The sequence below is a fragment of the Thamnophis elegans genome, chromosome 1 (genome assembly GCF_009769535.1).
Source record: "Thamnophis elegans isolate rThaEle1 chromosome 1, rThaEle1.pri, whole genome shotgun sequence".
Classification (NCBI taxonomy): Eukaryota; Metazoa; Chordata; class Lepidosauria; order Squamata; family Colubridae; genus Thamnophis; species Thamnophis elegans.
Window position 1 is genome coordinate 114,644,030 of NC_045541.1, and position 26,369 is coordinate 114,670,398.

Genomic DNA, 26,369 nt, shown 5'->3' on the forward strand with positions numbered 1-26,369 from the left:
GGGAGAATAACCAAGACTTACTCATCTCCTGTGGCTACCAAGTCAGCCGTTTTAGGCTGGTTCTTCAAAAAGTGGCTGCTCAGAACTTTAACATTCCTAGTAAAGGAAGCCCACATGGCTTCCCACAAGTCATATTTGTACCTGGTCCTCGATGCCTCTTTTCCATCCATATGTAACAGTTATTCTGAGCAACACCAGTCTGTGAGTCCAGGAACGGAAGACGAACACTGCGCTCGGCACAGAGACGGGAATTGTAACTGCGGCAGTGCTCTATGGCTTCTTTGTAGAACTGGTCCCCAAGACTGCAGAGGAGAGAAAAAAGACAGAGAGCACTCATAAAGTAATTCCATCTACCCCAGAGGTGGACTGCTAATATTTTTACTACCGGTTCGACTACGCACACGATGCTTTTGCGCATGCAGAAGGGTGGGTGGGTGGAGCCTCCTGCCGCTGCTACTACTGGTTTGGCCAATCTAGGCCAAACCAGCAGCAACCCACCTCTGATCTACCCCAAGAATGAAATAGCACAAATAGTGGAAGTGTTTGGAGCAACACACAAGGGATAAAGATAAATGAAAATATATGTGCATAATGGATTGTTGATTTACAAAGGTGGGGTTTATTTTTCAACTTAGGACCAACCCAAAACTTGAAATGAGTAATATTGCCAGACTAGCCTACAAAGAACTTGTCCCATTTATTTAATACTCCAAATTTTGCAGGTCACTTGCAAAAGTCTATATGCTAAATATGAGAAAAGGAAAAAAGAGAGAGATTCACTCCTATGATAAGTCTGCTCCCTCCATCACTTCTTGCCTGAAGATTCTTTATACTTATCAGATGACAGACGGTATTGCAGAGATTTTAAAATCACCAAATTCTCCTTCAATATAATCTACCGGATTCTGTCACTTGGGCAATCTGCTATCACTCCTCCCTTCTTAGCTGCCTCATTTGAACAAATAAACTAAGTGTAAACAAAATAATCTGCCTTCTATCTCTTCTTTCTCCCTCATCCTCATCCCTACCCCAAAAAGATACTGCACCCTCTTTATCCAGAAGCCTGTTTCATTTCTCTATCTTAGATTTTGCACCTCTTCTCCAAAACCTCTGAAAATCTTGTTTCCTGGAAAGTTTGGAAATTTGCCAGCTTAGGATCAGTCAAAGTTTAAGACAGCAGGATGGATGGATGGATGGATGGATGGATGGATGGATGGAAGGAAGGAAGGAAGGAAGGAAGGAAGGAAGGAAGGAAGGAAGGAAGGAAGGAAGAACCCTCTGTTATCTCCCTATTTTTCTTGTCTGCTTGATGGGTAAACTTCTAGAGAGGCAAGGTGTAAATCCAATAAATAAACCAATTGGGTTGGGGTTGACTTTGACATGAGAAGTCTAGAATATTGTACATATATCGTCTATCATATAACCACAGTGAATCATTAAGATAACTTATGATTTAGCACAAGAACCAGATCTGAGGATCAGTTTACATTTTTAGCAGCTTTCAAAACTGGACATTCTTGTACTAAGCGAAAATGCATCCCAAATCTCCCTGCTGTGTCACCGAGGATTTTGTGGTCCAGGTGGCATAGAAGGCAGCCATGCACAATGACGCACAAGAATGATGCACATGAAGGAAAAAACAGCAGTAGTCCAAACTGCCTCAATCTGGAGCTGGCACAAAAAAAGATGCTGCCTGAAATGATGGATTATATACCATCCTCTCCAGTTCCATATGCAAAGCTGACAGCACTTGTGGCTGAATTTTATTCCAAAGCAGATGACAGCATAGCCAAGATCTACCAGCTACTGGAAAGCTGTATGACACACATGAGACTCCCCCACCCCCACTTTTCTATATTTCTCCACCCCATCACCCCCATTGCTTCCAGCACATGCAATCTCATGCACCTCTTTAAGTACAGCTGTCCTTGAGTGGGCTCCAACATGAATTACATCTAAAAAAAGGCCATGTTCAGAAGCCTTTTAGAGAAAAGAGGAGAAGAAAGAAAACTGGTTTTAAACATCAGTGCCCATTTCACCATTATCTCTTATTCCTTTAACAATTTCCACCTGACAGGCAATTATATAATTTAGCTGAAGACAAGTACACTTCTTTGTGGACAATTGTTTATGCTGACACAGGCATCAGTCAGCAAGCTGAAAGCTTGTCATTTGAACTAATGGCTATCTTATGCATTCCTTCAAAGGGTGCATTCCTCTCCAGAAGGAAGGGAGGGTGGAAGGGATGAAGAAGGGAGAGGGGAGGGGAGGAAGGGAAAAGGAAAGAAAGAAAGGAAAGAAAAAGAAAGGGGAGGGGAGGGAAAAGAAGTCAAGTCAAGTCAAGGCAAGGCAAGGCAAGGCAAGGCAAGGAAAGGCAAGGAAAGGAAAGGAAAGGAAAGGAAAGTCTTTCTGAACAACCTGCTTCAAGTTGGGTTTATACTCAGTCTTTTCTGAAACTAGAATATTAACATAACAGCTCCAGACCTATTACATTTCAGGACTCACAATTTCCATTTGGTAAGTCTTTCCCACTAAATCTGTTAGGAATCAGAGGTGGACATAAACTGCAAAATAATGTGGCTTGCATGATTTTTTAAAAAAAATATTGTCAAGTTTTACATAAGTTTCAAACTAGGTAGGCCTAGAATCCCTGCAATGTTTTGCTGCTTCTGCCCTCATTTTTGAAAATAATGAAAAGAGGAAGTATATGAGGCACTTGAATCATTAAAAAGCAAGGGATTCTAACATGGAGGGGGCACAAGTAAGATAAAGTTTCATCAGGGCTTGGGAACTGAATCAAGACTGAAGGTCATAGGGAGAGAAATCCACACCCAGATAGAAGACTGACCCCTAAACATCAATTGTATTCTATTCTCCGTGGAGGAAAGAGGAAGTAATGTTTACTACCTTTCCTTCTGCAATGGTAACAAATCTCTCTGCATCCAAAAAGAAGAGTTGCAAGGGATCCTGCTGCCATCTTGTCTGAGCCAACTCTCTTCAATGGACGAAAGCCAGAAAGCCACCCGTGAAATGGAAAACATGGCTGAGGGAGAACCTCTCAAGAGCCTTTCTTATCAAATTCAGACACATTTGCCATCTGTGCTTTCGCTGATGAATGTGAGAGATGGTTGAAACAGAGCCACACTCTATCTGGAATCCATGAGCACTGCAGTAGCCAACGTCTGCCGTGCCTTGCTTCCCTTTTCCAAAAAGAAAAGGTGAGGGTCTGATTTGATCCAGCTGGGGTACGGTAAGCTCTCAGCACTGTATAGTAGAAGAAGAAGGGTTCTGGGAAATCTTACAACCCTAACACCAACCCTGAAGTGGAATTAGGCTAAGTTACTACTCAGAATGAGATGGTAGCCAGCAGATATCTCTACCCTGATGCCTTTAATAGTAGTGAAAAACCTCTTAATTGGATATAGTAATCCTTATGTAGGAATGAGCTATGTAAAAGTTATCTCAGTCCTCATAAGCAAAAGGAGAGCACAGGAAGCATCTCAGAATGGACCCTCCCTAGTTTTCTGAACAGTAAAAATACAGGACCAGAGGTGGGTTTCTACTGGTTTGGACCGATTTGGCCAAACCGGTAGTAACTTGGCGGCCTGGGTCACTGGAACCGGTAGCAACCCAGGCCTGCCCCGAATCAATTCTCTCAGCAGCACCGTAGGCGCCGCCATCTTGTTTTTGACTTCTGTGCATGCAAAGAGCAATTTTTGTTGCACTGCGCGCGCACGGCGGGTCCCTGAGCAAACCAGCAGTAGCAGCAACTGGAACCCATCCCTGGAGGGGACATATGATTTCAGACATGCAAGGTTTCGTTACTACAATCTTATAATAAAGGTAGTGTGAGTATTCATGGTTAGTGCTTCTTGTCTAGGCTACTTTAAAAGGCTGACAGACACCTGGCTCTCTTGTCTCATTATGTTTACCAGTGAGAAGCTCAGAGAAAGGGCGTTGGTACTTACCTGATACGCCTCTTCTCATAGTGGGGGGAGGAGTATCCAGGATGGGTTTGACCTTGTCCTCTCGTGATTGGATTGAGTCAGATAAGCTCTTTGGGCTCCGCCCCCTGATACCGGGCATGCCCAGTTTTACTGACAAAGAGCTCTTTCCGACTCGTTGCATCATACACTCCAGACTCTTGATTCAATTTTTTGCTTTTATTGTCTTCAACATCAATATTTAAATAACAACATAAACAATGAACATAACACTTAGTCGTACAAACATAGTCAGGGAGGGACTGGATACTCCTCCCCCCACTATGAGAAGAGGCGTATCAGGTAAGTACCAACGCCCTTTCTCCATAGTGAGGGGGGAGGAGTATCCAGGATGGGACGTACCAAAGCCTGCACGTCCCTAGGGAGGGAGACCCCAGATGCCCCCTGTCCCCCACTCAGGCCTGTTGAGGCACGGGTCCTGCCCTGTGAACCGCCTGCAACACCCTGCGGCCAAATGAGGCCTCTGCTGAGGCAAAGGAGTCCAACTTATAGTTCCTAACAAAGGGAGAGGGGGAAGCCCACGTGGCTGCCCTGCAGATTTCAGCCAGGGATGCTTGCGTGGCCCAGGCCGTGGATGTGGCTGCACTCCGCGTGGAGTGGGCTGTGATATGATTTGGTGTCTGTAACCCCTGCGATTGGTACGCAGTGGCAATGCAGGTTCGCAACCACCTGCCAATAGTGGTGGAAGTTACCTTATTGCCCAGGGATCCTGGTTGGAAGGAGACAAACAGGGCTTCGGATTTCCTGTTTGGCCTGGTTCTCCTGAGGTAAATCCTCAGAGCCCTCCTAACGTCCAGAGTGTGCCACTTCCTCTCCAATGGGTGAGAAGGGTCTGGACAAAAGTTGGGCAAAATCAGTTCCTGGGCTCGATGGAAGCAGGAGCACACCTTGGGAATGAAGGATGGATCCAGCCGTAACACCACCCTATCTTGGTGAAAGACACAGAGATCCTCCCTGGTGGACAGCGCCTGCAGTTCGGATATCCGCCTGGCGGAGGTGATGGCCACCAGGAACGCCACCTTCAGGGTCAGGAACTTAAGGGAAACTGTTTGTAATGGCTCAAACGGAGCGCCCGTTAGAGCGTCCAATACCCTGTGTAAATCCCAGGAAGGGTACCTGTGTACCGTAGGTGGTCTGAGATTGGAGGCCCCCTTAAGGAATTGCTTGACCATGGGGTGGTGCGTCAGGCTCTGGTTTCTGCCACACAGGAGAACTGAGGAGATGGCTGAAACCTGTCTCCTAATTGTATTAGGAGCTAACCCTCTATCCAGGCCCGCCTGGAGGAAGTCCAGAACCTGAGGTACCGTAGCCTGGATGGGGTTGAACCCCCGGGAGTTGCACCAAGAGTCAAAGGCCCGCCAAGTGGAGCCATAGATGCGCTCTGTGGAGGGCCTGCGGGCGGCCTGGATAGTCCTTATCACCCTGGGGGAGAAGAGGTCTTTCCTCAGGATGCTCCGCTCAATCGCCAAGCGGTCAACTGGAGCCATTGAGGATCCGGGTGCTCCAGCGCCCCCTGGCTGAGGGATATCCTCTCCTGGGGAATTCTCCAGGGCCTCTCCACCGACAGAGACTGGAGATCTGCAAACCAAGGCCTCCGGGGCCAATGCGGGGCCAACAGAACCACTTCCGCCCCCTCCTGAAGGATCTTCCGTATGACCCTGGGAATCAGGGGCAAGGGAGGAAAGGCGTACAAAAGACCCCTGGGCCATGAGCTCTGCAGAGCATCCGTCCCTTCCGCCCCCCGTGTCCAGTACCTGGAGAAGAACCTCGGGAGCTGAGTGTTGAGGGGAGTGGCGAACAGATCGACTTCCGGGCGCCCGAAGCGCTCGGCCACCTCCTCGAATATCGCAGGCTGTAGCCTCCACTCTGAGTTGTCCACCTCGGCCCGGCTGAGCCAGTCGGCCCTGGTGTTGTCCACCCCCGCTATGTGTTCTGCCCTCAAAGACCGGAGGTTCCTTTCGGCCCACTGACCCAGACGTTTGGCCTCCTTCATGAGGGCCCTTGATCTTGTCCCCCCCTGTCTGTTTATGTGAGCCTTGGTGGTGATATTGTCTGTGAGGACTAATATGTGCTGGCCCCTGACCGAGTTCTGGAACCGTAACAGAGCCAGGCGGACCGCCCTGAGCTCCAACCAGTTTATGTTGTGAGTCCCTTCCGCCTGAGTCCACTCTCCTTGCGCCATCTGAGCCAGCAGATGGGCACCCCACCCACTCAGACTGGCGTCCGTCGTTACCGTCAAGCGGTCTGGTGTCCAGAAGGTTTCGCCCTTCGTGATCGCTGGGGACGTCCACCAAGTCAGGGAGCGGGAGACTTCTACCGGGAGAAGTACCTTGGTCTGCGAACAGCTCGTGCGCCTTCGCTGGAACGGCAAGAGGAACCATTGGAGATCTCTGGTGTGGAGGCGAGCCCACGGGACGATGCCAATGGCAGAGACCATGGTGCCTAGTAGTTTAGACAGAGTGGCTAGGGACACCTTGCGCTTCCTGGCTATCGAGGAGGCTAGCTGTCTAAGCGCTATCTGTCTGTCGGGTGACAGGAAGACCATGCCCGCCTGGGTGTCTATTCTGGTTCCTAGGTGAATCAGACTAGTAGAGGGGTGGAGATGACTCTTGGCTAGGTTCACTGTAAACCCGTGGTCCCTCAGGACTGTCATGGTGATGTCTAGGTCTCGCAGAGCGCCCCTAAAGGAGGATGACTGCAGGAGCAGATCATCCAGGTAACATTGGATGTGCACCGGGACCTGTCTCAGGTGCGCTGCCAGCGCTGCCATTACCTTTGTGAATACCCTCGGGGCCGAAGACAGCCCGAAGGGGAGGGCCCGGTACTGATAGTGGTGTCCCATGTAGCAGAACCTGAGATACCTACGGTGATCCTGGGCAATGGGAATGTGCAGATAGGCCTCAGTGAGGTCTATAGAAGTGAGAAAGTCTCCTTGTCTAACCCCCTCCAAGATAGAGTGCAGGGAGTGCATCTTGAACCTCCTATAGCGAATGGAACGGTTCAGGCGTTTCAAGTCAAGGATCGCTCTCCAGCCCCCCGAGGCCTTGGGGATGACAAACAGGATGGAATAGTGCCCCTGACCCTGTTGCTCTGGAGGCACTGGCTGGATCGCCCTGATCTCCAACAGGTGTTGGATGGCTTCCTGCATCAGCAGCCTCCGGGTCGGGTTCTTAGAAACCGGACATATCCGGAAGAAGCTCGGGGGACTGGAAAGAAATTCGAGTGAAAGGCCATGCCTGATGGTCTTCTGCACCCATCTGTCAGAGGAGGTGAGGTCCCAGCGGTCAGCGAAGTGCGCTAAGCACCCCCCAATGGGGAGAACGCTAGACCTAGCTTTAATATTTGCGGAAGGAGCGCCCCCCTCCGCCTCCTCCGCCCCCTCGAAAGGGCCGCTTCTGCTGCCTGCCTCTTTGCTGTCTGTCTGGGTACCTCTGTCTAGCAGGGAATCCCCCTTGATACTGCCTGCCTCCTGAGAAACCTGCCTCTGACCCCCTAAGGGAGTCCTGACCCCGAAAGAAGGAACCAGAGTCCTGACCCCGGGAGTAGGAGCGTCTGGGGTATGGAGTTGACCTGAAGCTGCCTTTCTTCTGGGCAGTGGCGAGGACCTTCCTCTTGTCCTTGTTCTCAACCAGGAACCGGTCCAGAGCCGAGCCAAAGAGGTAGTCCCCTGTGAAGGGGGCTGAAGCCAGGCGCCACTTGTGACGAATCTCCGCCTGCCACTGTCGAAGCCACAGCAGCCTGCGTGATGCCACCGACGATGCGATCGCCCTGGAAGCAAATCTGGCTGCAGCCAGGGTGGCATCCGATGAGAACTGGATGACCGCTGCCAGCCTGTTGATGTCCTGATGTGACCGGGCATCTGCTATGGGGGTGCGTTGCTGTAGCTCCTGCAGCCACAGCAAGGAAGATCTGATGATGAAAGAGGCTGTGGTGGATGCTTTCACAGCCCAGGCCGCTGCTAGATGGCCCCTCTGCAAGGTGAGGTCTGCCTTCTTGTCCTCCGCCTTCAAGGCATCCTCTGGCTCCCCAGGCATGTTGGTGGATGTATGAAGAGCCACGATTGGATCATCTATGGTGGGCTGTGCAAGTAGCTTAGCCAGCTCTTGGTCCACATTGAAGAACATCCTGTCTGAAGAGGAGGGTGAGGGGCCATTTGTAGGGGATGCCCATTGGCGCCTTATCAGGCCTAGGAAGGTTTTGGGCGTAGGAACAGTGTCTGCCTCGATGGCCTGCTCATCAAAGATGTTCTCTGCTGAGAAGCCCTGGCGTTGGGATGTGGCCTCCGCTGCTCTGTTGCCTAGCTTGACCGTTGCCTTGGCCTTGAAGAGCAGGGACTCAAACAGTGAGGGCTGGAACAACCCAGTGAATGTGGGTTTAGGAGGAGGCATGCCTTCATCCTCTGATAGCTTGAGTTCTCTGATCTCGCCTTCCTCACTTTCATTGTCACTGTCCTCCTGGGATGAATCTGAGGAGCTGTGAATCTCCTCCTCCTGGGCTTCTGGGAATTCAGGAGCCCTGGGGTGGGGGGGAGGGGGGCCCCTTGAGGCTGTGGCTGTTGAAATGCTGCAGCCATGTATTGCTGAAAAGCCTGCATCATTAATTCCTGGAAGTTGGGGGCCCCTGTGGGAGGTGTTTGGTGGGGGCTGATGCCCCCCTGAGCAAGGGGGGGGGGCTGCCCAAAAGGGTAAAGCCAGTAGGCAAGGCTGCCCCCACAGTAGGGGTGATAGGGGATTGCCACCCCTGAGTAGAGCCCCAAAGTCCCGAGGTGTCTATAGGGATCCTTGCTGGCAGGGCTGGATTCTCCCCTGAGCCTCCACTGGATAAGGGAGTGCCTGGATTTTCTCCCCCTTTGCCTGGGGCATCCTGATGGCTGGCTGCTTTGTTGCAAAGCCTCTCTAAAGCCTTATGCCTCCTCCGCTCGTATTTAGAAGGCTTGGAGGGCTTGTGACCCCTCCCTTCCTCTGGATCTGCCCTGGGGGAAAGGTGCTTTGTTTTGCATTTAGCCTTTCCTCTCCCCCCCCCTCCTCGGGCAGTCTCTGGGGAAGCCACTGACCTGGGTGCTTGCTCTTCTGCCCCTCCGGTGGGGCTGCAGTCCATGTTTGCAGCTGCCTGGGATTCTCCTTCCTGGTAGCTGCAGGGCGCCGCCATCTTGGACCACGTGGGTCCTCCCGGCTTTAAAATGGCGCCGACCGGCTTGAAAAGGGGCGCGAAATTTAAAAGTGCCTGAAGAGAGGCTTGAGCTCCTGAGAGCTAGCCACGTGCGCTCCCAGCCGGATTTTCTTCCTCCTGCCTCTCCTCCGATGCTGCTGTGGCCAGAAACAGCTTCTTTCCTCACGATCCTCTGGCCACGTGGAGGCAGCACGGGCGCTCCAGGGCGTTTGGAAGCCCTGGTTCGTTGCTCAACCCCTGAAGGGAGCAACGGAGCGCTCCAGCGACTTACAAGCCTCAGCGGTTAGGGCTGCCTGCTAGAGGCTTTTGCCCATCCTCCTGGTTAGGGCTGCCTGCTAGAGGCTTTTGCCCGTCCTCCTGCTGCCCGGCCCAGCTCCTCACTGAGTCTCTTCGGATGTCCTCAGTGGCCAGGGCAGCGTGCCGCCCCAGGGGGGCTAGTGGCAGTCCCAATCCTGCAGGAGGAGGCTGTGTGCGAAGAAGGGAGGCAAACTCGACGGGTCCAAATGAGATTTTCCTTTAGATCCTAGTAAATTCCTGGAGCTTCAGAATGAGAAACTTCTCACGATCGGATTGAGTCAGAAAACTGGGCATGCCCGGTATCAGGGGGCGGAGCCCAAAGAGCTTATCTGACTCAATCCAATCACGAGAGGACAAGGTCAAACCCATCCTGGATACTCCTCCCCCCTCACTATGGAGAAGACACCTGACAGACACCTGGCTCTCTTGTCTCATTATGTTTACCAGTGAGAAGCTCAGAGAAGGAAACTATGCAGAGATATAATTTACACACATCTGTCTCATTGTCAAGAAAACTGTTGGACTGGGCAACCCAACCATGCCTTGGAGGAAGGAGGAAAGGGAGATTCATGCAGCCCCTTGGAGGACAGACTGGATAGAATTCTAACAAATGAAAGGAAAAGGTGAAACTGAAAGAGAAAGGGGGTTGTATGGGGAAAGAACATTTGACTGTGGAAAGCAGTGATGAAAAGATGCACTAGGACCATGATGGCAAACCATGGCACGCAGAGCCATGTTACCTAGCACACGCAAGGTCACATGTTCCTCTTCTGGGTTTATGGCGTGCATATGTGATCAGCTGGCCTTTGTGCATGCGGCAGTGCCGGAAACCGGAAGAGCTGACCTTTCATTTTCCTGTGTGAGCATGTGCACTGGCCAGCTGATCGGCGTGTACACGTGTGTGGCAGTAAGCGGAAGTCTTGCTGGCTGGTTGTGGCCCAGATGAGAGCATGTGTGCGTGCGAAGCAGGCACGTGCGCAGTGGTCCCTTTTCGGCACTTGGTGCCAAAAAGGTTCATCATCACTCCACTAGGAGAAAGCAAAAGATGAAGAACTACAATTTAGCCTTGCCTGCGAGATGCCATTGTCAGCATCAATAAGAAGTTCCCTTCCATGATCTCTAAACAGACAGGCCGTGTACAATGAAACAATGCAAAAAAAAAAAAAATACATACACTGTCAGGACACTCTAGAAAAGAAAAAAAGTGACTAGTTAGCACTTTAACAGACTATATAGGGACAAAGAGCCTTTGTATGTGTGAAAATGTAAAGTTTAATCCATATAACGCAGAAGCACAAGTTAAACCAATAAGAAAGAGACTCATCTTTATAAGCACTGTAAGAATCCTAATGCTACATCTGTTCTTGGAGTACAGATCCAATTATCGTTACACACTAAATATTTTTCTATTTACCTATGAACCGTGGTGGAACAGTGCAGTATTTCAGGCTAATTCAGCTCACTGCTAGGAGTTCGATCCAGACTGGGTTCAAAGTTGACTCAGCCTTCCATCCTTCAAGGTCGCTAAAATGAGAACCCTGATTGTTGGGGGCAATATGCTGACTGTGTAAACCATTTAGAGAATGCTGTAAAGCACTATGAAGCGGTATATAAGTCTATGTGTTACTGCTATTGCTATTTACTCATGAAGCACAGATTCGATTTCCAGCACAATGCAAGTTGGATGATCTGTACAAACAAGGTTGATCCTCCTTTTCCAAGTGAGAAACATAGCACCATATATATATGAAAATCCAGATACAATGCTAATCTTTTCAGCTGCTGGGAACTGAATTGCCAATTCTATTTTTTTTTAAGGCCGCATAGCAATCACAAATAAATACAACCTTGTTCTCCTTTTCTTTTCCCCCTTTCCGGCTTAAACTAAGACCCCATTTATGGCAGGTTCCCTCAAAAACTGCATGATAAACAAGGTAGCTAACAACCAGGAGTTTACTGTTAACTAAAGCCAAGGGGCAGGGAAGATTAAAGATTAATACCTACTGTTGAATTTGTCTGTGGCATAAACAATAAAGGCACACAAAATGTCACCAGAAATTGTGGCAACAATTCTTGGGATTTTCCAGCAGTCAAAAAAGGGTACGGGAAAACTGGTCCCATAAAATGGACTCGATTCCTAGTGGAACTACAAGCAAAGGAGCCCAGTTAGGATAGGATAGTAAGGGAAAGGGACAGCATGAAGGAATGCAAGCTGTGTAAGGCAATGCCAGCCTCCCAAGACAGTTCTCTGCACAGAACTTCCAGGGTGTCTCTTGAGGCCCCCTGTTTTCAATTAAAAACTTGTGGTGGGGAGTGGGAGAAAAGGAAAGCAATAAAACTCAAGCCCGACTACAAAGCCATGACTCCGAATCAAAGCTGTAATTAAAGATGGAAAATATGTACATTTTAAATCTAACTCAGAAGGAAACCGAATGTTTTATTTCCCGCCTCCCCCTTCATACTACATTCCACTTATCAGTATTATCTCAAATTTCTTTCCCTGCTGAAATGAAGATGCACAATAAAACTCCAAAGAAAGTGTGCTGAATGAAAACAAAATAAACTCTCCTCTTTGCTTAAGCCCCCCCCCCCCACCTCATGGAATGAAATATGAGCAGTGCCCGTCACTTTGTATTAACAGAACCAATGAAATGATAAACTACAGCACTCCCTTCAAGGGATTATTTTTAGTTGAATGCCTAAAAATAAAACTAAGTTTTTGAAACTAAATGTTTTCTTTAAATTGGCAGCATCGAGGATTGTTTAAAGTCCAGTTTTGCTCTAGGCAGAAAAACATGTTGCAGAAAAATTGAAGGGCCTGGCAGTTATCAACCGATGGCTGAAAAAGTTATTTGTAGGTCAGCAAATAATTTCAAGCAATTTTAAAATAATGCATTTGAAAAATCATCTGCTCAATTGTCTCCCTGTTAGAATGGTAAGCAAAGTTCAAACAAAGCCACAAAGCGCTGCATTTTAATACTTGTGCCCAACCTAACAGAACAGATCAGAGAAGCACGCTATCAATAAATGTGCCATGCAGAAGTGCTTGTGTATGCACACTTGCACAAGCAAATGGAGAGGGCTGCTCGTGAAGCAGCTATGCAAGTCTCCCAAAGGATTGCCTGGTGTCTTCAGTGAAGCATCTCTCTCAAATGCCTTGCTCAGCCTTGGGGCGACCATGTTTTCAGTTCTGCTAATTGATAAATAGCTGGGGAATGTCAACAAATTAGGACAGTATTTCTCAATCTTGGCAAGTTTAAGATGGATAGACTTCAACATAATTCTCCTTGCTGGCTGGGGGATTCTGGGAGTTGAAGTCCCCTCAACTTAAGGTTGCCAAGTTTGAGAAACATTGCTGTAGGCAACATGAAGTGGTTGAACATGGCTGGCATTCTGTTGAAGCCAAACTGGGACCATTGTTATGGGTCCCAGTTTGTCTTACCTGTTTTCCGAACTAATCAGAACTATTTTTGAAAATCCCCACAAAAATGCTTGCCCACATGATTATTTACTGACATCACAAAAATATATTTACAAAGCAAACAGCAAAATAGATAATTGTGAAATAACTGATTTATTTGATAAGTGCTCAGGGTTTACAGGCTGCAAACAGCGAATATAATTTATTTAGGGTAATATGTAGCTATTGCTTAAATGCTTGCTAGACTAATGGTTTTTTACTCAACCAGATTGAATAAACTAAATGAACTAAAGCTATTTAGTATATACTACAAAGACAGAAGTTAACATGAACTTAAGAGAGTTTGCTGTAATTACAGGACTTTTTGATAAATGCCATTCCTATAGCTGTTCTTCCCCTTATTTTTTTTTCTCTACTCCTGATATTTATTATCATGGCAAAGTTTCAACAACACTGTACAATAATATTAGCATCTTGGTGGGGCTGCCACGAAAGATAAGAGGCTCAAATCTTTCTCATGGACTTACTATCTGACCTTAAGCAAATGACAATATTTTAGCTTCAGATTTTGGTCAGCAAAGCAACAGGAACGATAATTAGAAGGATTGCCAGCAGTCTGGTTTACCAGGGCAGGTCAAGATAATGATTGCAACTGCACAGCCAAAGATCCATCTCTTTCTGTAAGCATTGCATGCACAAAACTTGGGGCGGAGGCGGGGAAGAGAGTAAAGGTTCAATCATGCAGTCACAGCTGCCATCTTGACTTTTGGAAACCCTTTCTTATGGAGATTCCTGGCTGAAAATTTATCTGCAAATCCATTACCAGGGTCTCTCTCTCTGTGTCTCTCTCTGTCTCTCTCTGTCTCTCTCTGTCTCACTCCCTCCCTCCCCCCCAATGCCCCCCTCTCTCCATTAATTTACAGGTAGGGGAAAATAACTTCAACTCCATCAAATGATTCATTCCACTACTTCCAATCCATTGTAGAAATTTGTTGAGAGGGTGCAGAGAATGAACAGGCAAAGGCTTTAGTCTTTTTAAAATGTTCCTATAATATAAAAAATGTAACTATACAATCAAATGGATCAAGAATTCAGTCCCCCAGCCATTAACTGAGTTTCAAAATTCCTTCTTTAGCAGACAAATCAGATAAGGTTGGCAAGCTAACTCAAATGCAACATCATCTAGCTTTCCTCATACGTTTCATATCCAGAAGCAAGCAGCAGTGACACATTCGACAGAAGGAAAGCCAACCAAGCTACTGCTATGTGTTAACCGCCATGTAGTAGGGCCAAAGTAGAGAGATACTGCCAATATAGTCAATGCTAGAAAAATCGTAACACTTATTCCTTTCTTAGAAATACCAAGAGACTTTTTAAAAGCCGAGGTGGTGCAGTGGTAAGAATGCAGTACTGCAGGCTACTTCTGCTGCCTGCTGGCTGTCTACACTTTGGCAGTTTGATTCCCACCGGTTCAAGGTTGGCTCAGCTTTCCATCCTTCCAAGGTCAGTAAAATGAGGACCCAGATTATTAATATGGATGTTTAAACATGATTATTCAACACCTTTGGAGGTAAAAACAAAAAATTAGAATATCGTGCAAAAGTTCATTTATTTCAGTAATGCAACTTAAAAGGGGAAACTAATATATGAGATAAGACTCATTACATGCAAAGCCGTGATTTGTCATAATTGTGATGATGGCTTACAGCTCATGAAAACCCCAAATCCACAATCTCAGAAAATTAGAATATTACATGCAATCAATAAAACAAAGATTGCACATAGAACAATATCGGACCTCTGAAAAATATAAGCATGCATATGTACTCAGGACCCCCTTATGGGCCCCTTTTGCAGCAATTACTGCTTCCATGCGGCCTGGCATGGAAGCTATCAGCCTGTGGCACTGCTGAGGTGTTATGGAAGACCAGGAGGCTTCAATAGCGGCCTTCAGCTCTTCTGCATTGTTCGGTCTCATGTCTCTCATCTTTTTCTTGGCAATGTCACTTTGGGAATATCAACTTCTTTTGCAATTACCTTTTCAGGCTTTCCCTCCTTATGGAGGGTGTCAATGATGGTTTTCTGCACAACTGTCAGGTCAGCAGTCTTTCCCATGATTGTGATTCCTACTGAACCAAACTGAGAGACCATTTAAAGGCTCAGGAACCCTTTGCAGGTGTTATGGCTTAATTAGCTGATTAGAGTGGGACACTTTGAGCCTAGAATATTGCACTTTTTCACAATATTCCAATTTTCTGATATTGTGGATTTGGAGTTTTCATGAGCTGTAAGCCATAATCATCACGATTATGACAAATCACAGCTTGAACTATCTTGCTTTCCATGCAATGAGTCTATCTCATATATTAGTTTCACCTTTAAGTTACATTACTGAAATAAATGAACTTTTGCACGATATTCTAATTTTTCAAGTTTCACCTGTATATATACACATACATATACACACACCTTTATAATGGCCCCAGTGGCATCTGAACCAAGGGCATCAAAAGACAGTGTAATTGTCATGGTGGTACAATTAAATGGTGCAATTTAATTATGTTAAGTGATGTAAGGACATCATGATATCTAATGCAAGCACATAATTCATGCCATTTACATGCTGACATTATAATGCATATTTCATCATTTCCCCTTCCCCACTTGCTCAGCCCCACGGATGCCAATATATGGTAGACAATGTGCAAAATGGATTACAGTAATTCATTGCATTTATTTGGATTTGTCCAGCATACCTCAATTTAAGGCATAATCCAGTCCCATAATTGCATAATTTGTCTGTCACACTGCAAGTTTACAAAACTGAAAAGAAATTTGTTTAAATTATGTAATTCTGTCCTCAAATGTCTAATTTCATGCAGTGAAATAATTTTGGCTTTGCAATATGATTCTTGTAAGCTATAATTATATTTAACAACTCTATAATGAATTTACATTAATGTAATAATTAGATTTTATTTTGCTCCAGAGCCTGGACTTCAACAAACCAAATACAAAGATATATTTAAACATCTACTCCTTTGAATAGATTTGCAGTAATAGAATTTGATAATGCATAAGAAATATAATCAGCATACATAATGAAAGGCTAAAACCAATTTTAGCAGTCTCATCCAATACATTATTGCCACTTTAAAAAAATAAACAAGACTGAAAATTAAACTTTCTGCTCTTTTAAGGAGATTCCCTTTAGCGAGAAAATGTTATTTTAAATTCACCTCTCTCTTTCGTCTATTAAACTAACATCATTGAATTGCACTACACTAATAATAACTACCCACAAATATAAGGCCATCTCAAATTCTATAACAATACAATAAAAAGATGCATCCAGGTTATTTCTATTCATTAGTCACATCTGTGTCTGTGAAAAGTGAACGCTGGGCTACTTATGGGAAAATTCCATGGAAAAGGACCAATATTTTCATCCAAGATATTAGCCTTATTTAGAACTGTCTACAAGGATGAGTGGGTTGCAAACTCCTTGGAAGGTAAGTGCATGGAATGCTGTGATTTTATCAAAGTTAATAGGTCAGGATTTCCATGAAAATTTGTATGGGTAGAACTAAATTTGAGGTACAGATTTATATGGAGTCTAACCCACAGTATATGAACCTGATTTGGTATGTTTTTACTTCCATTTCTTGTTGAAGAAATTTGACAGATGTAAAAAAGGATTAAAGAGCCATATACTGTTCAGAAGCCATGGTTAATAACTCTACTATCTCTGCCAATGGTCTGAAATCAGGTTATCTCCAGAAGCATTTATTTCTGAAACCATCCACCATAACATAGGTGGTATTCAGCAGCTTCTGACCAGTAGTGGAAATTTTGAGTAGTTTGGAGAACCAGTAAATACCACCTTAACTCACCCCATCCCCATCTATTCTCTGCCTCACAAATCTCAGCTGATTGGGAAGAAATGAAGATTTTGCAGTAACCTTCCCCTGGAATGGAGAGGGAATGGAGATTTTACAGTATCCTTCCCCTACCATGCCCACCAAGCCACACCCACCAAGCCACGCCCACAGAACTGATTGTAAAAAAAAATTGTATCCCACCACTACACCATAAGCATAGATCAGCCTTAACCAGCCTAATGTCTTTAGTCTGTCAGCTGAGGAAAGCTGGTAACATTCTACTTTCACAGATATCTAAAAGTCAACTAGGTGACCAAAATATTCCCAATGGTGACATCAGAAGTAATATTCAGCCAGTTCGTACTGGTTTGCCTGAACCAGTAGCAGAAATCACAGGTGGGTTTGCCCACCCGCCCCAGCTCAATGCTGTCCTATTTAGGCAGGTTTTGAGGCCAGGCACATGCACGGAAGGTGCTCACACAAGCAAAGTACATGCGAAGCGAGTGGGCATGAACATGGTGAATCGATGGTAATAAAATGTGAAACCCACCACTGGGTGGCATCTGTCCTCCCTTTACTCCCTCCCTCCATTGAGAAGTCTAATGGTGAGATATAGACAAGAATATAAATATTCCATCAGGGTGGGTGTAGTGTTTTACACAACTTAAGTTTTAATTATTCATTAAAATTACTGTTTTTGTAGCATATTATTTTTGCTGCATTGTGGTATGCATCAGAAATGAAATGCATGCAGGTAGTCCTCAACTTACAACAGTTCATTTAGTGACCGTTCAAAGTTACAATGGCACTGAAAAAAGTGACTTATGACCATTTTTCACACTTATGATGGTTGCAATGTCCCCAATGTCATGTTAAAAATTTGTATTTCTACTACGCAAGGCTGTGGCATGACAAATTGTATTACAAGTTACAATGGCACTGTAAAAAGTGACATGACTGTTTTTCACACTTACGACTGCTGCAACGTCACATGATCACATGGTCACATGATCGAAATTCAGACACTTGGCAATTGATTCATATTTATGACAGTTGCAGTATCCCGGGGCCATGCGATCCCCTTTTGTGGCCTTTTGACACAAAGCAATGTCAATGAGGATTCACTTAACAACTTACTAACTTAATAACTGCGGCAATTCATTTAACAACTGTGGCAAAGTGGTCATAAAGCAGGGCAAAATTCACTTAACAAATATCTCACTTATCAACAGAAATTTTGGGCTCAGTTGTGGTTGCAAGTCGAGGACTACCTGTACTAGAAACTAAATAATAATAATAATAATATACACTTTGACTCAGATGACTCAGTTGTATTTTTTATTTTATATTGGCTTATATGAGAAAAATCATGCAGTCCTATTGTGGTTTGACGATGAAACCCATATGGATGATAAGCCAGGCTCTTGAAATTATACACACCTGACCCTAGTATGCTGGCTAAGTAGAAAGGAAGATTACATGATCACAATCACATGCAAGTATAACATTGCTGTTTCAAGTACTGTAATTATTTCCAAATTAATAAACAATCACTTGTCTGAGATTGTATAGGTTCTCCCTGCTTGAGCAGGGGGCTGGACTCCAAGGTCCCTTCCAGATTCTATTCTATTCTATTCTATTCTATTCTATTCACTTTAAGAATCTACAGTGCAAATTTTATGCAACTTCATGGCACTTTTTGAAGTATGTGTGCTTTGTTTCTTTTTCTTTTTTGTTTGTTTGGCAACGTGCAATGATAACCTAGTGAACTAATTAGAATTACTTAATTTGACTATATATTAATAAACATGTATTGAAGTCCAAGCTTAAATGTATACTGAGATCTTGATTTAACTGAACACATAGGGGAAAGTTTGCCTGTTCTCCTGAATGTCTGTCAACCTGGAAATTACATATTTGTCAATTATTTATGCGACTTATGTAGCATCTGGACAGTGTCAAGCCTTGTACTACTGGGTAAAAATCAAGAAAGTCAGAATCTCACAGACTTCAAAGAGGAGTTTTAATGAAAGAATTAAAGGTAGGGAAGTATAGAATCTTGAATACTGTAAAGGGAGCCTCAACCTTCTTTTAATTAGCGAGTTCATTAAGGTCAAGTCTCCTTGAATTAGGAGCTCTGAAAAGCTAAAGTTTAGAAAACTCATTTGAAAGCTCCCAGATTTTCTTCTCACTCTATGGTAGACCAATATTTTTTTTCTTCCTTTTTATTCACTGAAACCAACAAACCAGTAAACTTAGAATAGAGGAAGAAGTTTAAAAAAAAGGTGAGATTGCATTATTGCGTGAATGGAGGACACATCATAACAGTAATCTTGTACAGTGGATTATGTCACTCCTTGATTGGCTCCATAATCATCTCTTCTCTAAGTGCGGGCAGTGGAACCCAATTTATTTCAATCTCAATTGCAGTTCAAAACGCAACCAGGTTAGAGCTTCTGGGACAGGAATTATGGGCAGGATGTGCATAATATCTTAGCTACAATAGGTTTGGCTAGGTTGTGAATCACACTGTTGTACAAACAGAGCCAATACATCAGGCAGGGGATGATATATTTCATGAATTGGCAGCTTTCACGTTTTCAGAACATGGGCATCCAGATGCTAAGAAACACCCCTTAAAATTCTCTAACTTTATCTCACTTTCTAATAAATATGGTTTCTGAAGAAAGACTGTAGTTTCCACATACCTCCAGGCTGCCCTCTTGCTAGGAACATCTGTCTATAGTCCATAGCAAGGCTGCCAAACTCCTGGCCCGCAGGCTGGATGCATCACATGCCCATGTCCAGTTTAGCAAAGGGGGGGGGAGTCCTGATAGTTATGTCACGTGACACCGCCATGATAGCAATAGCACTTAGACTTATATACTGCTTTACAGTGCTTTAAAGCCCGCTCTAAGCAGTTTACAGAATTAGCACATTGCCCCCAACAATTTGGGTCCTAATTTTACCCACCTCGGAAGGATGGAAGGCTGAGTCAACCTTGAGCCTGGTGAGATTTGAACTGCCAAATTGCAGTCAGCAGAAGTAGCCTGCAGTATTGCACTCTTAACCACTGCACCACCATGGCCCAATGATGTGTGTTTTACACCCCTGGTCTATAGTCTTTGAATGCTGTCTCCTTTCTTAAGCCAGGATTAGAAACCCCAGCAATTCCAACAAAGCAGGAACATTTCTCCCCTTGGGTTGCTATGTTCAGTAGAAACTGCCATTGCAATCCTAGTCATCTGTATTATGAAAAACTTCAAATGGCCACTAAGTGACTGCTTGTAAGTCAAGGACTGCCTGTACTACAAATTTACCAGCTACTAGATGTGAAGGCATTGTTAACCCTATGTGCCTGGAAGTGCACACTGCACTTCACATGCTTTTGTGTCTCTTTCTCCTCTCCTCATGCAGCAGCTGGGAGGAAATGGAACACTGACCAAAATTCCCAGTAAAATTCAATTTAATTTAAGCTATTTTTATGAGGTACCCAAGATCACAATTACCGATTGATCCAGTTTCTTTGAACCATAGTTTCCTTTACAGAGAATCCCCCTCAATGGAAATTCCTTTATTCATTTTTGTTTGTTTGTTTGTTTAAAAGCATATCTTTAGCTGTTACTTTCAAACTGAGTAACAACCAGACTATTTTTGGAAAAATAGTCTCTCCAAGCTCTCTCCAAACTCCTAAGTGTGGATTTTACTTGCTAAGACTATATGATTTTGCTTTCCAAATATAATAAGAATTTTTATTCTAACATATAAAATTAAATTACAAAAGAATGGGAAATTGTGAAATTCTATGCATCATTTCTGCTGTGTAAAATGGAACTTATTCGCATTATTCTCTTATTCTCTCTTAAAGGTTCTGTTCATTGGATACCAAATATTTTAATAACTAGGAGATCATATCTGATTTTCTACTCCAAAACACATGTAAATCAAATATATTTGGATAATTCTGTCTTGCTATGCATGTGTGCTTAATGCAAAAATTGTGTTAAAAATACTGATTTCTATCGTGCAGGACAGTGGCATGACAAATTGTAGTACAAGTCTTTCAACTTTTGATAAACCAACAGCAACCCAGCTATCCCTGTAGAATAAAAAAAATCACAATTTAACAGTGGATGTGAAGAAAGGAACCGTGAAGCCTATTTTAATTGTCAGCTATATAGAAATTTACTATATGTGGGAGGGAGGGAGAGGAAGCCCACTGGAACATGTTATCTGTCGACTTATTCCATTGCTTACATTTGTTGTAGACAGAACCTTGTGAGCAATTCACAATCACTTTTGTCCCCCTTGCATCCAAGGAGGACAATTTCATAGGCTCCTGATATCATATGACACCACAGCCCAACCTGGAATATATTTTCTTTGTCCCTTCTCCAATCTGACATCGTCCAGGAGTGTCAGGTCTGCAGTTCCTGGGCAAGCTGGGAATTCTGGGAACTGCAGACTTAACACAGCCAGTGAGGGGAGGGAGTGTGGAACAGATGGTGGATGGCTGTCCTAGACTGAATGGATTAAGTTAACGGTAAGTTAACCTGACAAGATAAGGGCAAAGGTGGTTTGCGAAGATGCCAATACTATATCACTAAGTCCCTGTTAGAGTTGACAATGTCAAAATTTTATCATAGCAAGGGACAAATATTCTTTATCTGGGGGGATTGGAGTAGCTAGAAAATAACTGTAGAAATGAAAATGAAAAAGAGAAGCCTCCTCGGACTGCGATTTATCTTGCAGAGACGGCACAGGTTTGAAATCTACTTGTTCATTTTGCACAGTCAGAAGAAAAATAATAACTAAATGGTTAGATGTATCGTGGGAGTCATTTCCAAGGCACCTGAGAGTGGAACAAGAAGCAATGGGTGGAAACTAATCAAGGAGAGAAGCAACTTAGAACTGAGGAGAAATTTCCTGACAGTTAGAACAATTAATCAGTGGAAGAGCTTGCCTCTAGAAGTTGTGAATGTCCCAACACTGGAATTCTGTAAGAAGATGTTGGATAGCCATTTGTCTGAAACAGTATAGGGTTTCCTGCCTAGCAGGGGGTTGGACTAGAAACCTCCAAAGTCCCTTCCAACTCTGCTATTGTATTGTATTGTATTGTATTTGTATTTCTTTACCTTGACTAGTTTACCTATCAAGTCATTTAGTTTCCAAAACTATGAAAAAAAGGAACAGACTGAGGTGATAGAAAATATTTATATACTATTAGTAATAGTCTTCTAACAAATCTCTGTGTTTGCAATGCCAATGGCATAGGCAAAGGAAGTAAAAAATTAATGATTAAACTGTAGTGAATTGCTATCATTTCTCTAAAACAAGTCAGTGGGGAAAAAATATCGTAATAGCTGATATTCCAAATGTGGTGCCACCCTCTCTTTCTTCCTAGAAAGCTTTCACTCAGTACCTGCTGCATACAAACTCCTGAAAGCCTTGGATGGTATTCCAAAGAAGATCAAAAACAGTTATCAACTTGCATATTTTAATATGGCAAGAAAGAATAAATAGTAAATGATATACAGATATAATGGTAGTTATATTTTGATGAAATGTAAATGAACTACGGTAATAACTATTTAGTTCTTGTCCTCTTGTCAGTCTTGGGGGGCCAGCCCTGCAATGCTGCTGACAAGCCCAGATAAGGTAGCCCTTAGCTTCTAAAGAAGTATCAACCGATTTATTTGCTGAAATACTACCACTAGTTACTTTAATTTAATTTTTAATTGTATTTATTTTGTCAAGCATGTATAAGATAACAGATATAAGTATAAACATGATTATGAATACAGGAAATGGATACAAATAAGTGGGGACAGTAGGCCAGGGATGGTAGGCACATTGGTGCGTTTATGCACGCCCCTTACAGACCTCTTAGGAATGGAGTGAGGTCAACAGTAGACAGTCTAAGGTTAAAGTTATAGGGATTTGGGGATGAAACCACAGAGTCAGGTAATGCATTCCAGGCATTGACCACTCTGTTGCTGAAGTCATATTTTCTGCAATTGAGATTGGAAGGGTTTACGCTAAATTTGTATCTATTGTGATGCAAACTTCTGGAGATTATCATTCAAAAAAGCTACCATTGGATCTTCAATCTCAGCTAATTAGCTGGAAATGGTTGCACAGTAATTCTCATTCTTTAATGCCAGATCAGTTGTGACTGGGTCTTGACAAACTCCAGATTTTATTTATTAGATTTTTTTTTTAGCCACTCATCTCCGCTGCAAAAAAATCCTAATACCAAAAAGTAATTTAGAATCAAAGAACAATGTAAAGTGATGGCTAAGAAACAAGAGACTATAGCAACCCTCATTCTTTACCATGTTGATGGAAAGAGAAAAGCTGAGAAGAACTCACGTTGTTGAATATCTGAATGGTAACAAATGGGAAGATCAAAGCTAAAACCTGAAGCATCCATATGTGGGAATGAAATACAGAAAAGAAAGTGTCAAGACAATAATAAACTGCAGTATGCAAAACAAAGGGAAAATGTTCTGGAATTGTTCCATCTGAAACCATCCACTTTTGCCTGGAATGCATCTGTGAATGTCTGCTTTAGGTCATAGAGGGAAAAGGCTAGAACAATGAAAGGCAGGCTGCAAGTTTTTGAAGGAATATAGCCATGTGCAAAGAAACCAGCACAAGTCTTTGACATGACTAATAAGTGCATGGGCGTGTATTAATTATCCAGAAACCAAATATTCAAAATTCCTTAGGAATTCCAAATAACTTTTCTCCTAAAAAGTTTACACCAATGAAATAACATTAGAGCTTTAATATTTATGGCATGTCTTGAAGCTTTTGTATCTGTTTCTTTTCTTTTATTTCCATTACACATCCAGAAATAATCTTTATGAGGAATAAAAGAAGACTTCTAAAGTTCTCCGTTGCCAAGATGCATACGGTAGTTACTAAACAAGGTGCAAAATAAGATATTCCGCCCAGTGTCTTCATCTTGTATGACAAATTACCACACCATCAGTAATTAACAGGGATATCATATTTGTTATGAAAGTCAGTTTGGTGTGTTGGTTAAGGCACAGGCTATAAACCGAGAGACTGTGAGTCCTAGCCCTGTTTTAGGCATGAAGTCAACTTGGGAAACTTTAAGCCAGTCACTCTCTCTTGACCCTAGGGAGGAAGCAATGACCAACCACTTTTCAAAATGTTGCCAAGAAAACTACAGGGATTTGTCTGAAGAGTTGCCATGAGTCAGCCCTGACTTGAAGACAAAGTAAAAATAAATGTATTTGTCAGCTATCATAGAAAATAAGGCAGACAGATCTGGTTTTTATACCAAGTATAGGAAAAAATTGATTGCTTAATATACTATAAGTTAGATCATGATCATTAATTTTACATTCAGTTTCTAAGGTCATTCAGCTTCATGTATTTTCATCTGAACAGCAGATTGGTTCTACATATGAAACCAAAATGCAGAGCTAGAAAGGGATGAATAAGGAGGTGATGGAAAGGTACAGAGGTTGTGGGATACGATAAACTGGAGGTGTCCAACCTTGGCAATTTTGATTTGTTGACTTTAACTCCCAGAATTCCCCAGCTGGTTGAGGAATTCTGGGAACTCCGCAGGTCTTAAGATGCCAAGGTTGAACACCCCTGTTATAGATTGTACCTGGACTCATGTCTCTGAATGAGTCTCTACATAAAAAAAAAATATCTACAATTTGGAAAATAGCAAAACAATGGACACATTTGGTCATTTCATTTCCTTTATTTGTATGCCGCCCTTTTCCCTGGGGGGACTCAGGGCGGCTCACAATTCAAAAAGGGAGGGGGGTCTTATTCCGCGTGGACCTATTTTTTGGTTTGTTTGTTTTTATGCACACAATATCTAAACAAATGAACACTGTCTATCTAGTTCTGAAATACTTTAAAGAACATTTCCTTAGATTAGTTTTGGAGAGCTGGGAAAGAGAGCTTCTGGTACAATGAAAGCCACATACATATTTGTTATATTGGCATTTGATTCTCCTCCAAGACATTCCAAATAGAATTTTAGTGTTGTAATATCTTGGTGATGTAGGTCAAGCTGAGAGATTGCCATTTGTCAGAGGCAATTACTTCTATGTTTCAGCTTCAGAGATTTTGTCACAGAGGACATAGGAAAACCGACTATTTCTTTCCCAAAGCCATCTCACAGTTTCATTTGCTTAGAGCAGTTTTTTACAATTTCCAGCAACAGACATGCAGGCCAAGGAATCCTGCAAGTTGCAATTCACACATTTGGAGGTCTTCCAGACTGGAGAAGGTGGCTAAGAAAGATCCAGTTGCCTTGCACTCTTGGAAAAGGAGTTTTAACTCTCTCTTAGAGCCGAGGTGCGCAGTGGTTAGAGTGCAGTACTACAGGCCACTTCAGCTGACTGCTATCTGCAGTTCGGCTGTTGAAATCTCACCGGCTCAAGGTTGACTCAGCCTTCCATCCTTCCAAGGTGAAATGAGGACCCAGACTGTGGGGGCAATATGCTGACTCTGTAAACTGCTTAGAGAGGGCTGAAAGCCCTATAAAGCGGTATATAAGTCTAACTGCTATTGCTATTGTAGAAGCACCATTGTGTCCTAAATCTAATTCCATTGTCAAAGCTACCAAACTTTGGAGTATTTGTTGGAATGATGAGCATGGGCCAAAAACCAACTATGGTGACCAGAGCTTGTTTAGCAAGGACTATTTGAGGTAAAACCAAGCAAAACTTACCACTATTTTTAAATCAGTTATATCAAACTTATAAAAGCATTTGATTTATATCACATCAGGAACCATAATGCCATCTAAGCTTCAGTTCAATCTGTCATAACTTGTTGAACAGAACTTCAATTTTAAGCCGGTCTTGTATAATATAACTTTGAGTCCTTTACCTTATTTAAATGAATAGGTTCAAAATAAAGTGGAAAACTATAGATTGCCTATCTTTATATTGTTTCTTTAAAATACATAGGACCAACACATAATCAGTCAGTTAAGAAATTAAATTGGTTTTGGTCACTTTACTCTGGCATATGTAATCATAATTATCAATTTTCACTATCAATTTTGGCCTATAACTTACTGTTTTTATTACCAGTGCTCAGGCTTACTGTGGTGAAGAGCAATCCACATCTTGCCATTTCTACAGCATTTCCTTTAACATCTCATTTGGTCGATAATCATTTTTACTAATCTTCATTTTTTTCAACCTCCTTTAGGATGAGTAGAAAGATATCACTCGTGTTTCAGTGGGTCATTATAGAAGCATTTTTCCTTTTTTTGTTTTGTTTTGTTTTGTACTATGCATGCCGGTTGCTTTTGTATGTCTTTTTGTACATATATTTTAAATGATTTTTTAAGCTAGCATTTTTTAAAATTTCAGTGATTGCTTTAAGTTAATTATTCCTCATTTTGAAGTGATTACCGTATTTTTGGAGTATAAGATTCACCAAGATTTTGAAGAGGCAAATTAAAAAAAAAAGTTTTTGCACTCTACAGATCTCCCCCAAATGGCACTTTTTTTGCAAAAATGGGGCCAGTTTTCTTTTTTCAGAAAAGGGCACGAATAGCTTTTAGGAGGCTTGTAGAGTGCTCCTGGG

General features: G+C 43.3%; 1 protein-coding gene across 4 annotated transcripts in view; it reads right to left on the reverse strand.

The window, feature by feature from the left end:
• Positions 1–26,369, reverse strand: part of DPF3 (double PHD fingers 3) — a 228,601-nt gene that overhangs the window by 125,337 nt on the left and 76,895 nt on the right. For all 4 annotated transcript variants that reach the window (XR_004256302.1, XM_032228422.1, XM_032228411.1 and 1 more), the window contains exon 2: positions 142–302. Coding sequence is in view for 3 of the 4 variants with exons in the window: in XM_032228422.1 (XP_032084313.1) it covers positions 142–302 (161 nt within the window). In the remaining variant the exon portion in view is untranslated. The remainder of the gene's footprint in view (positions 1–141; positions 303–26,369) is intronic.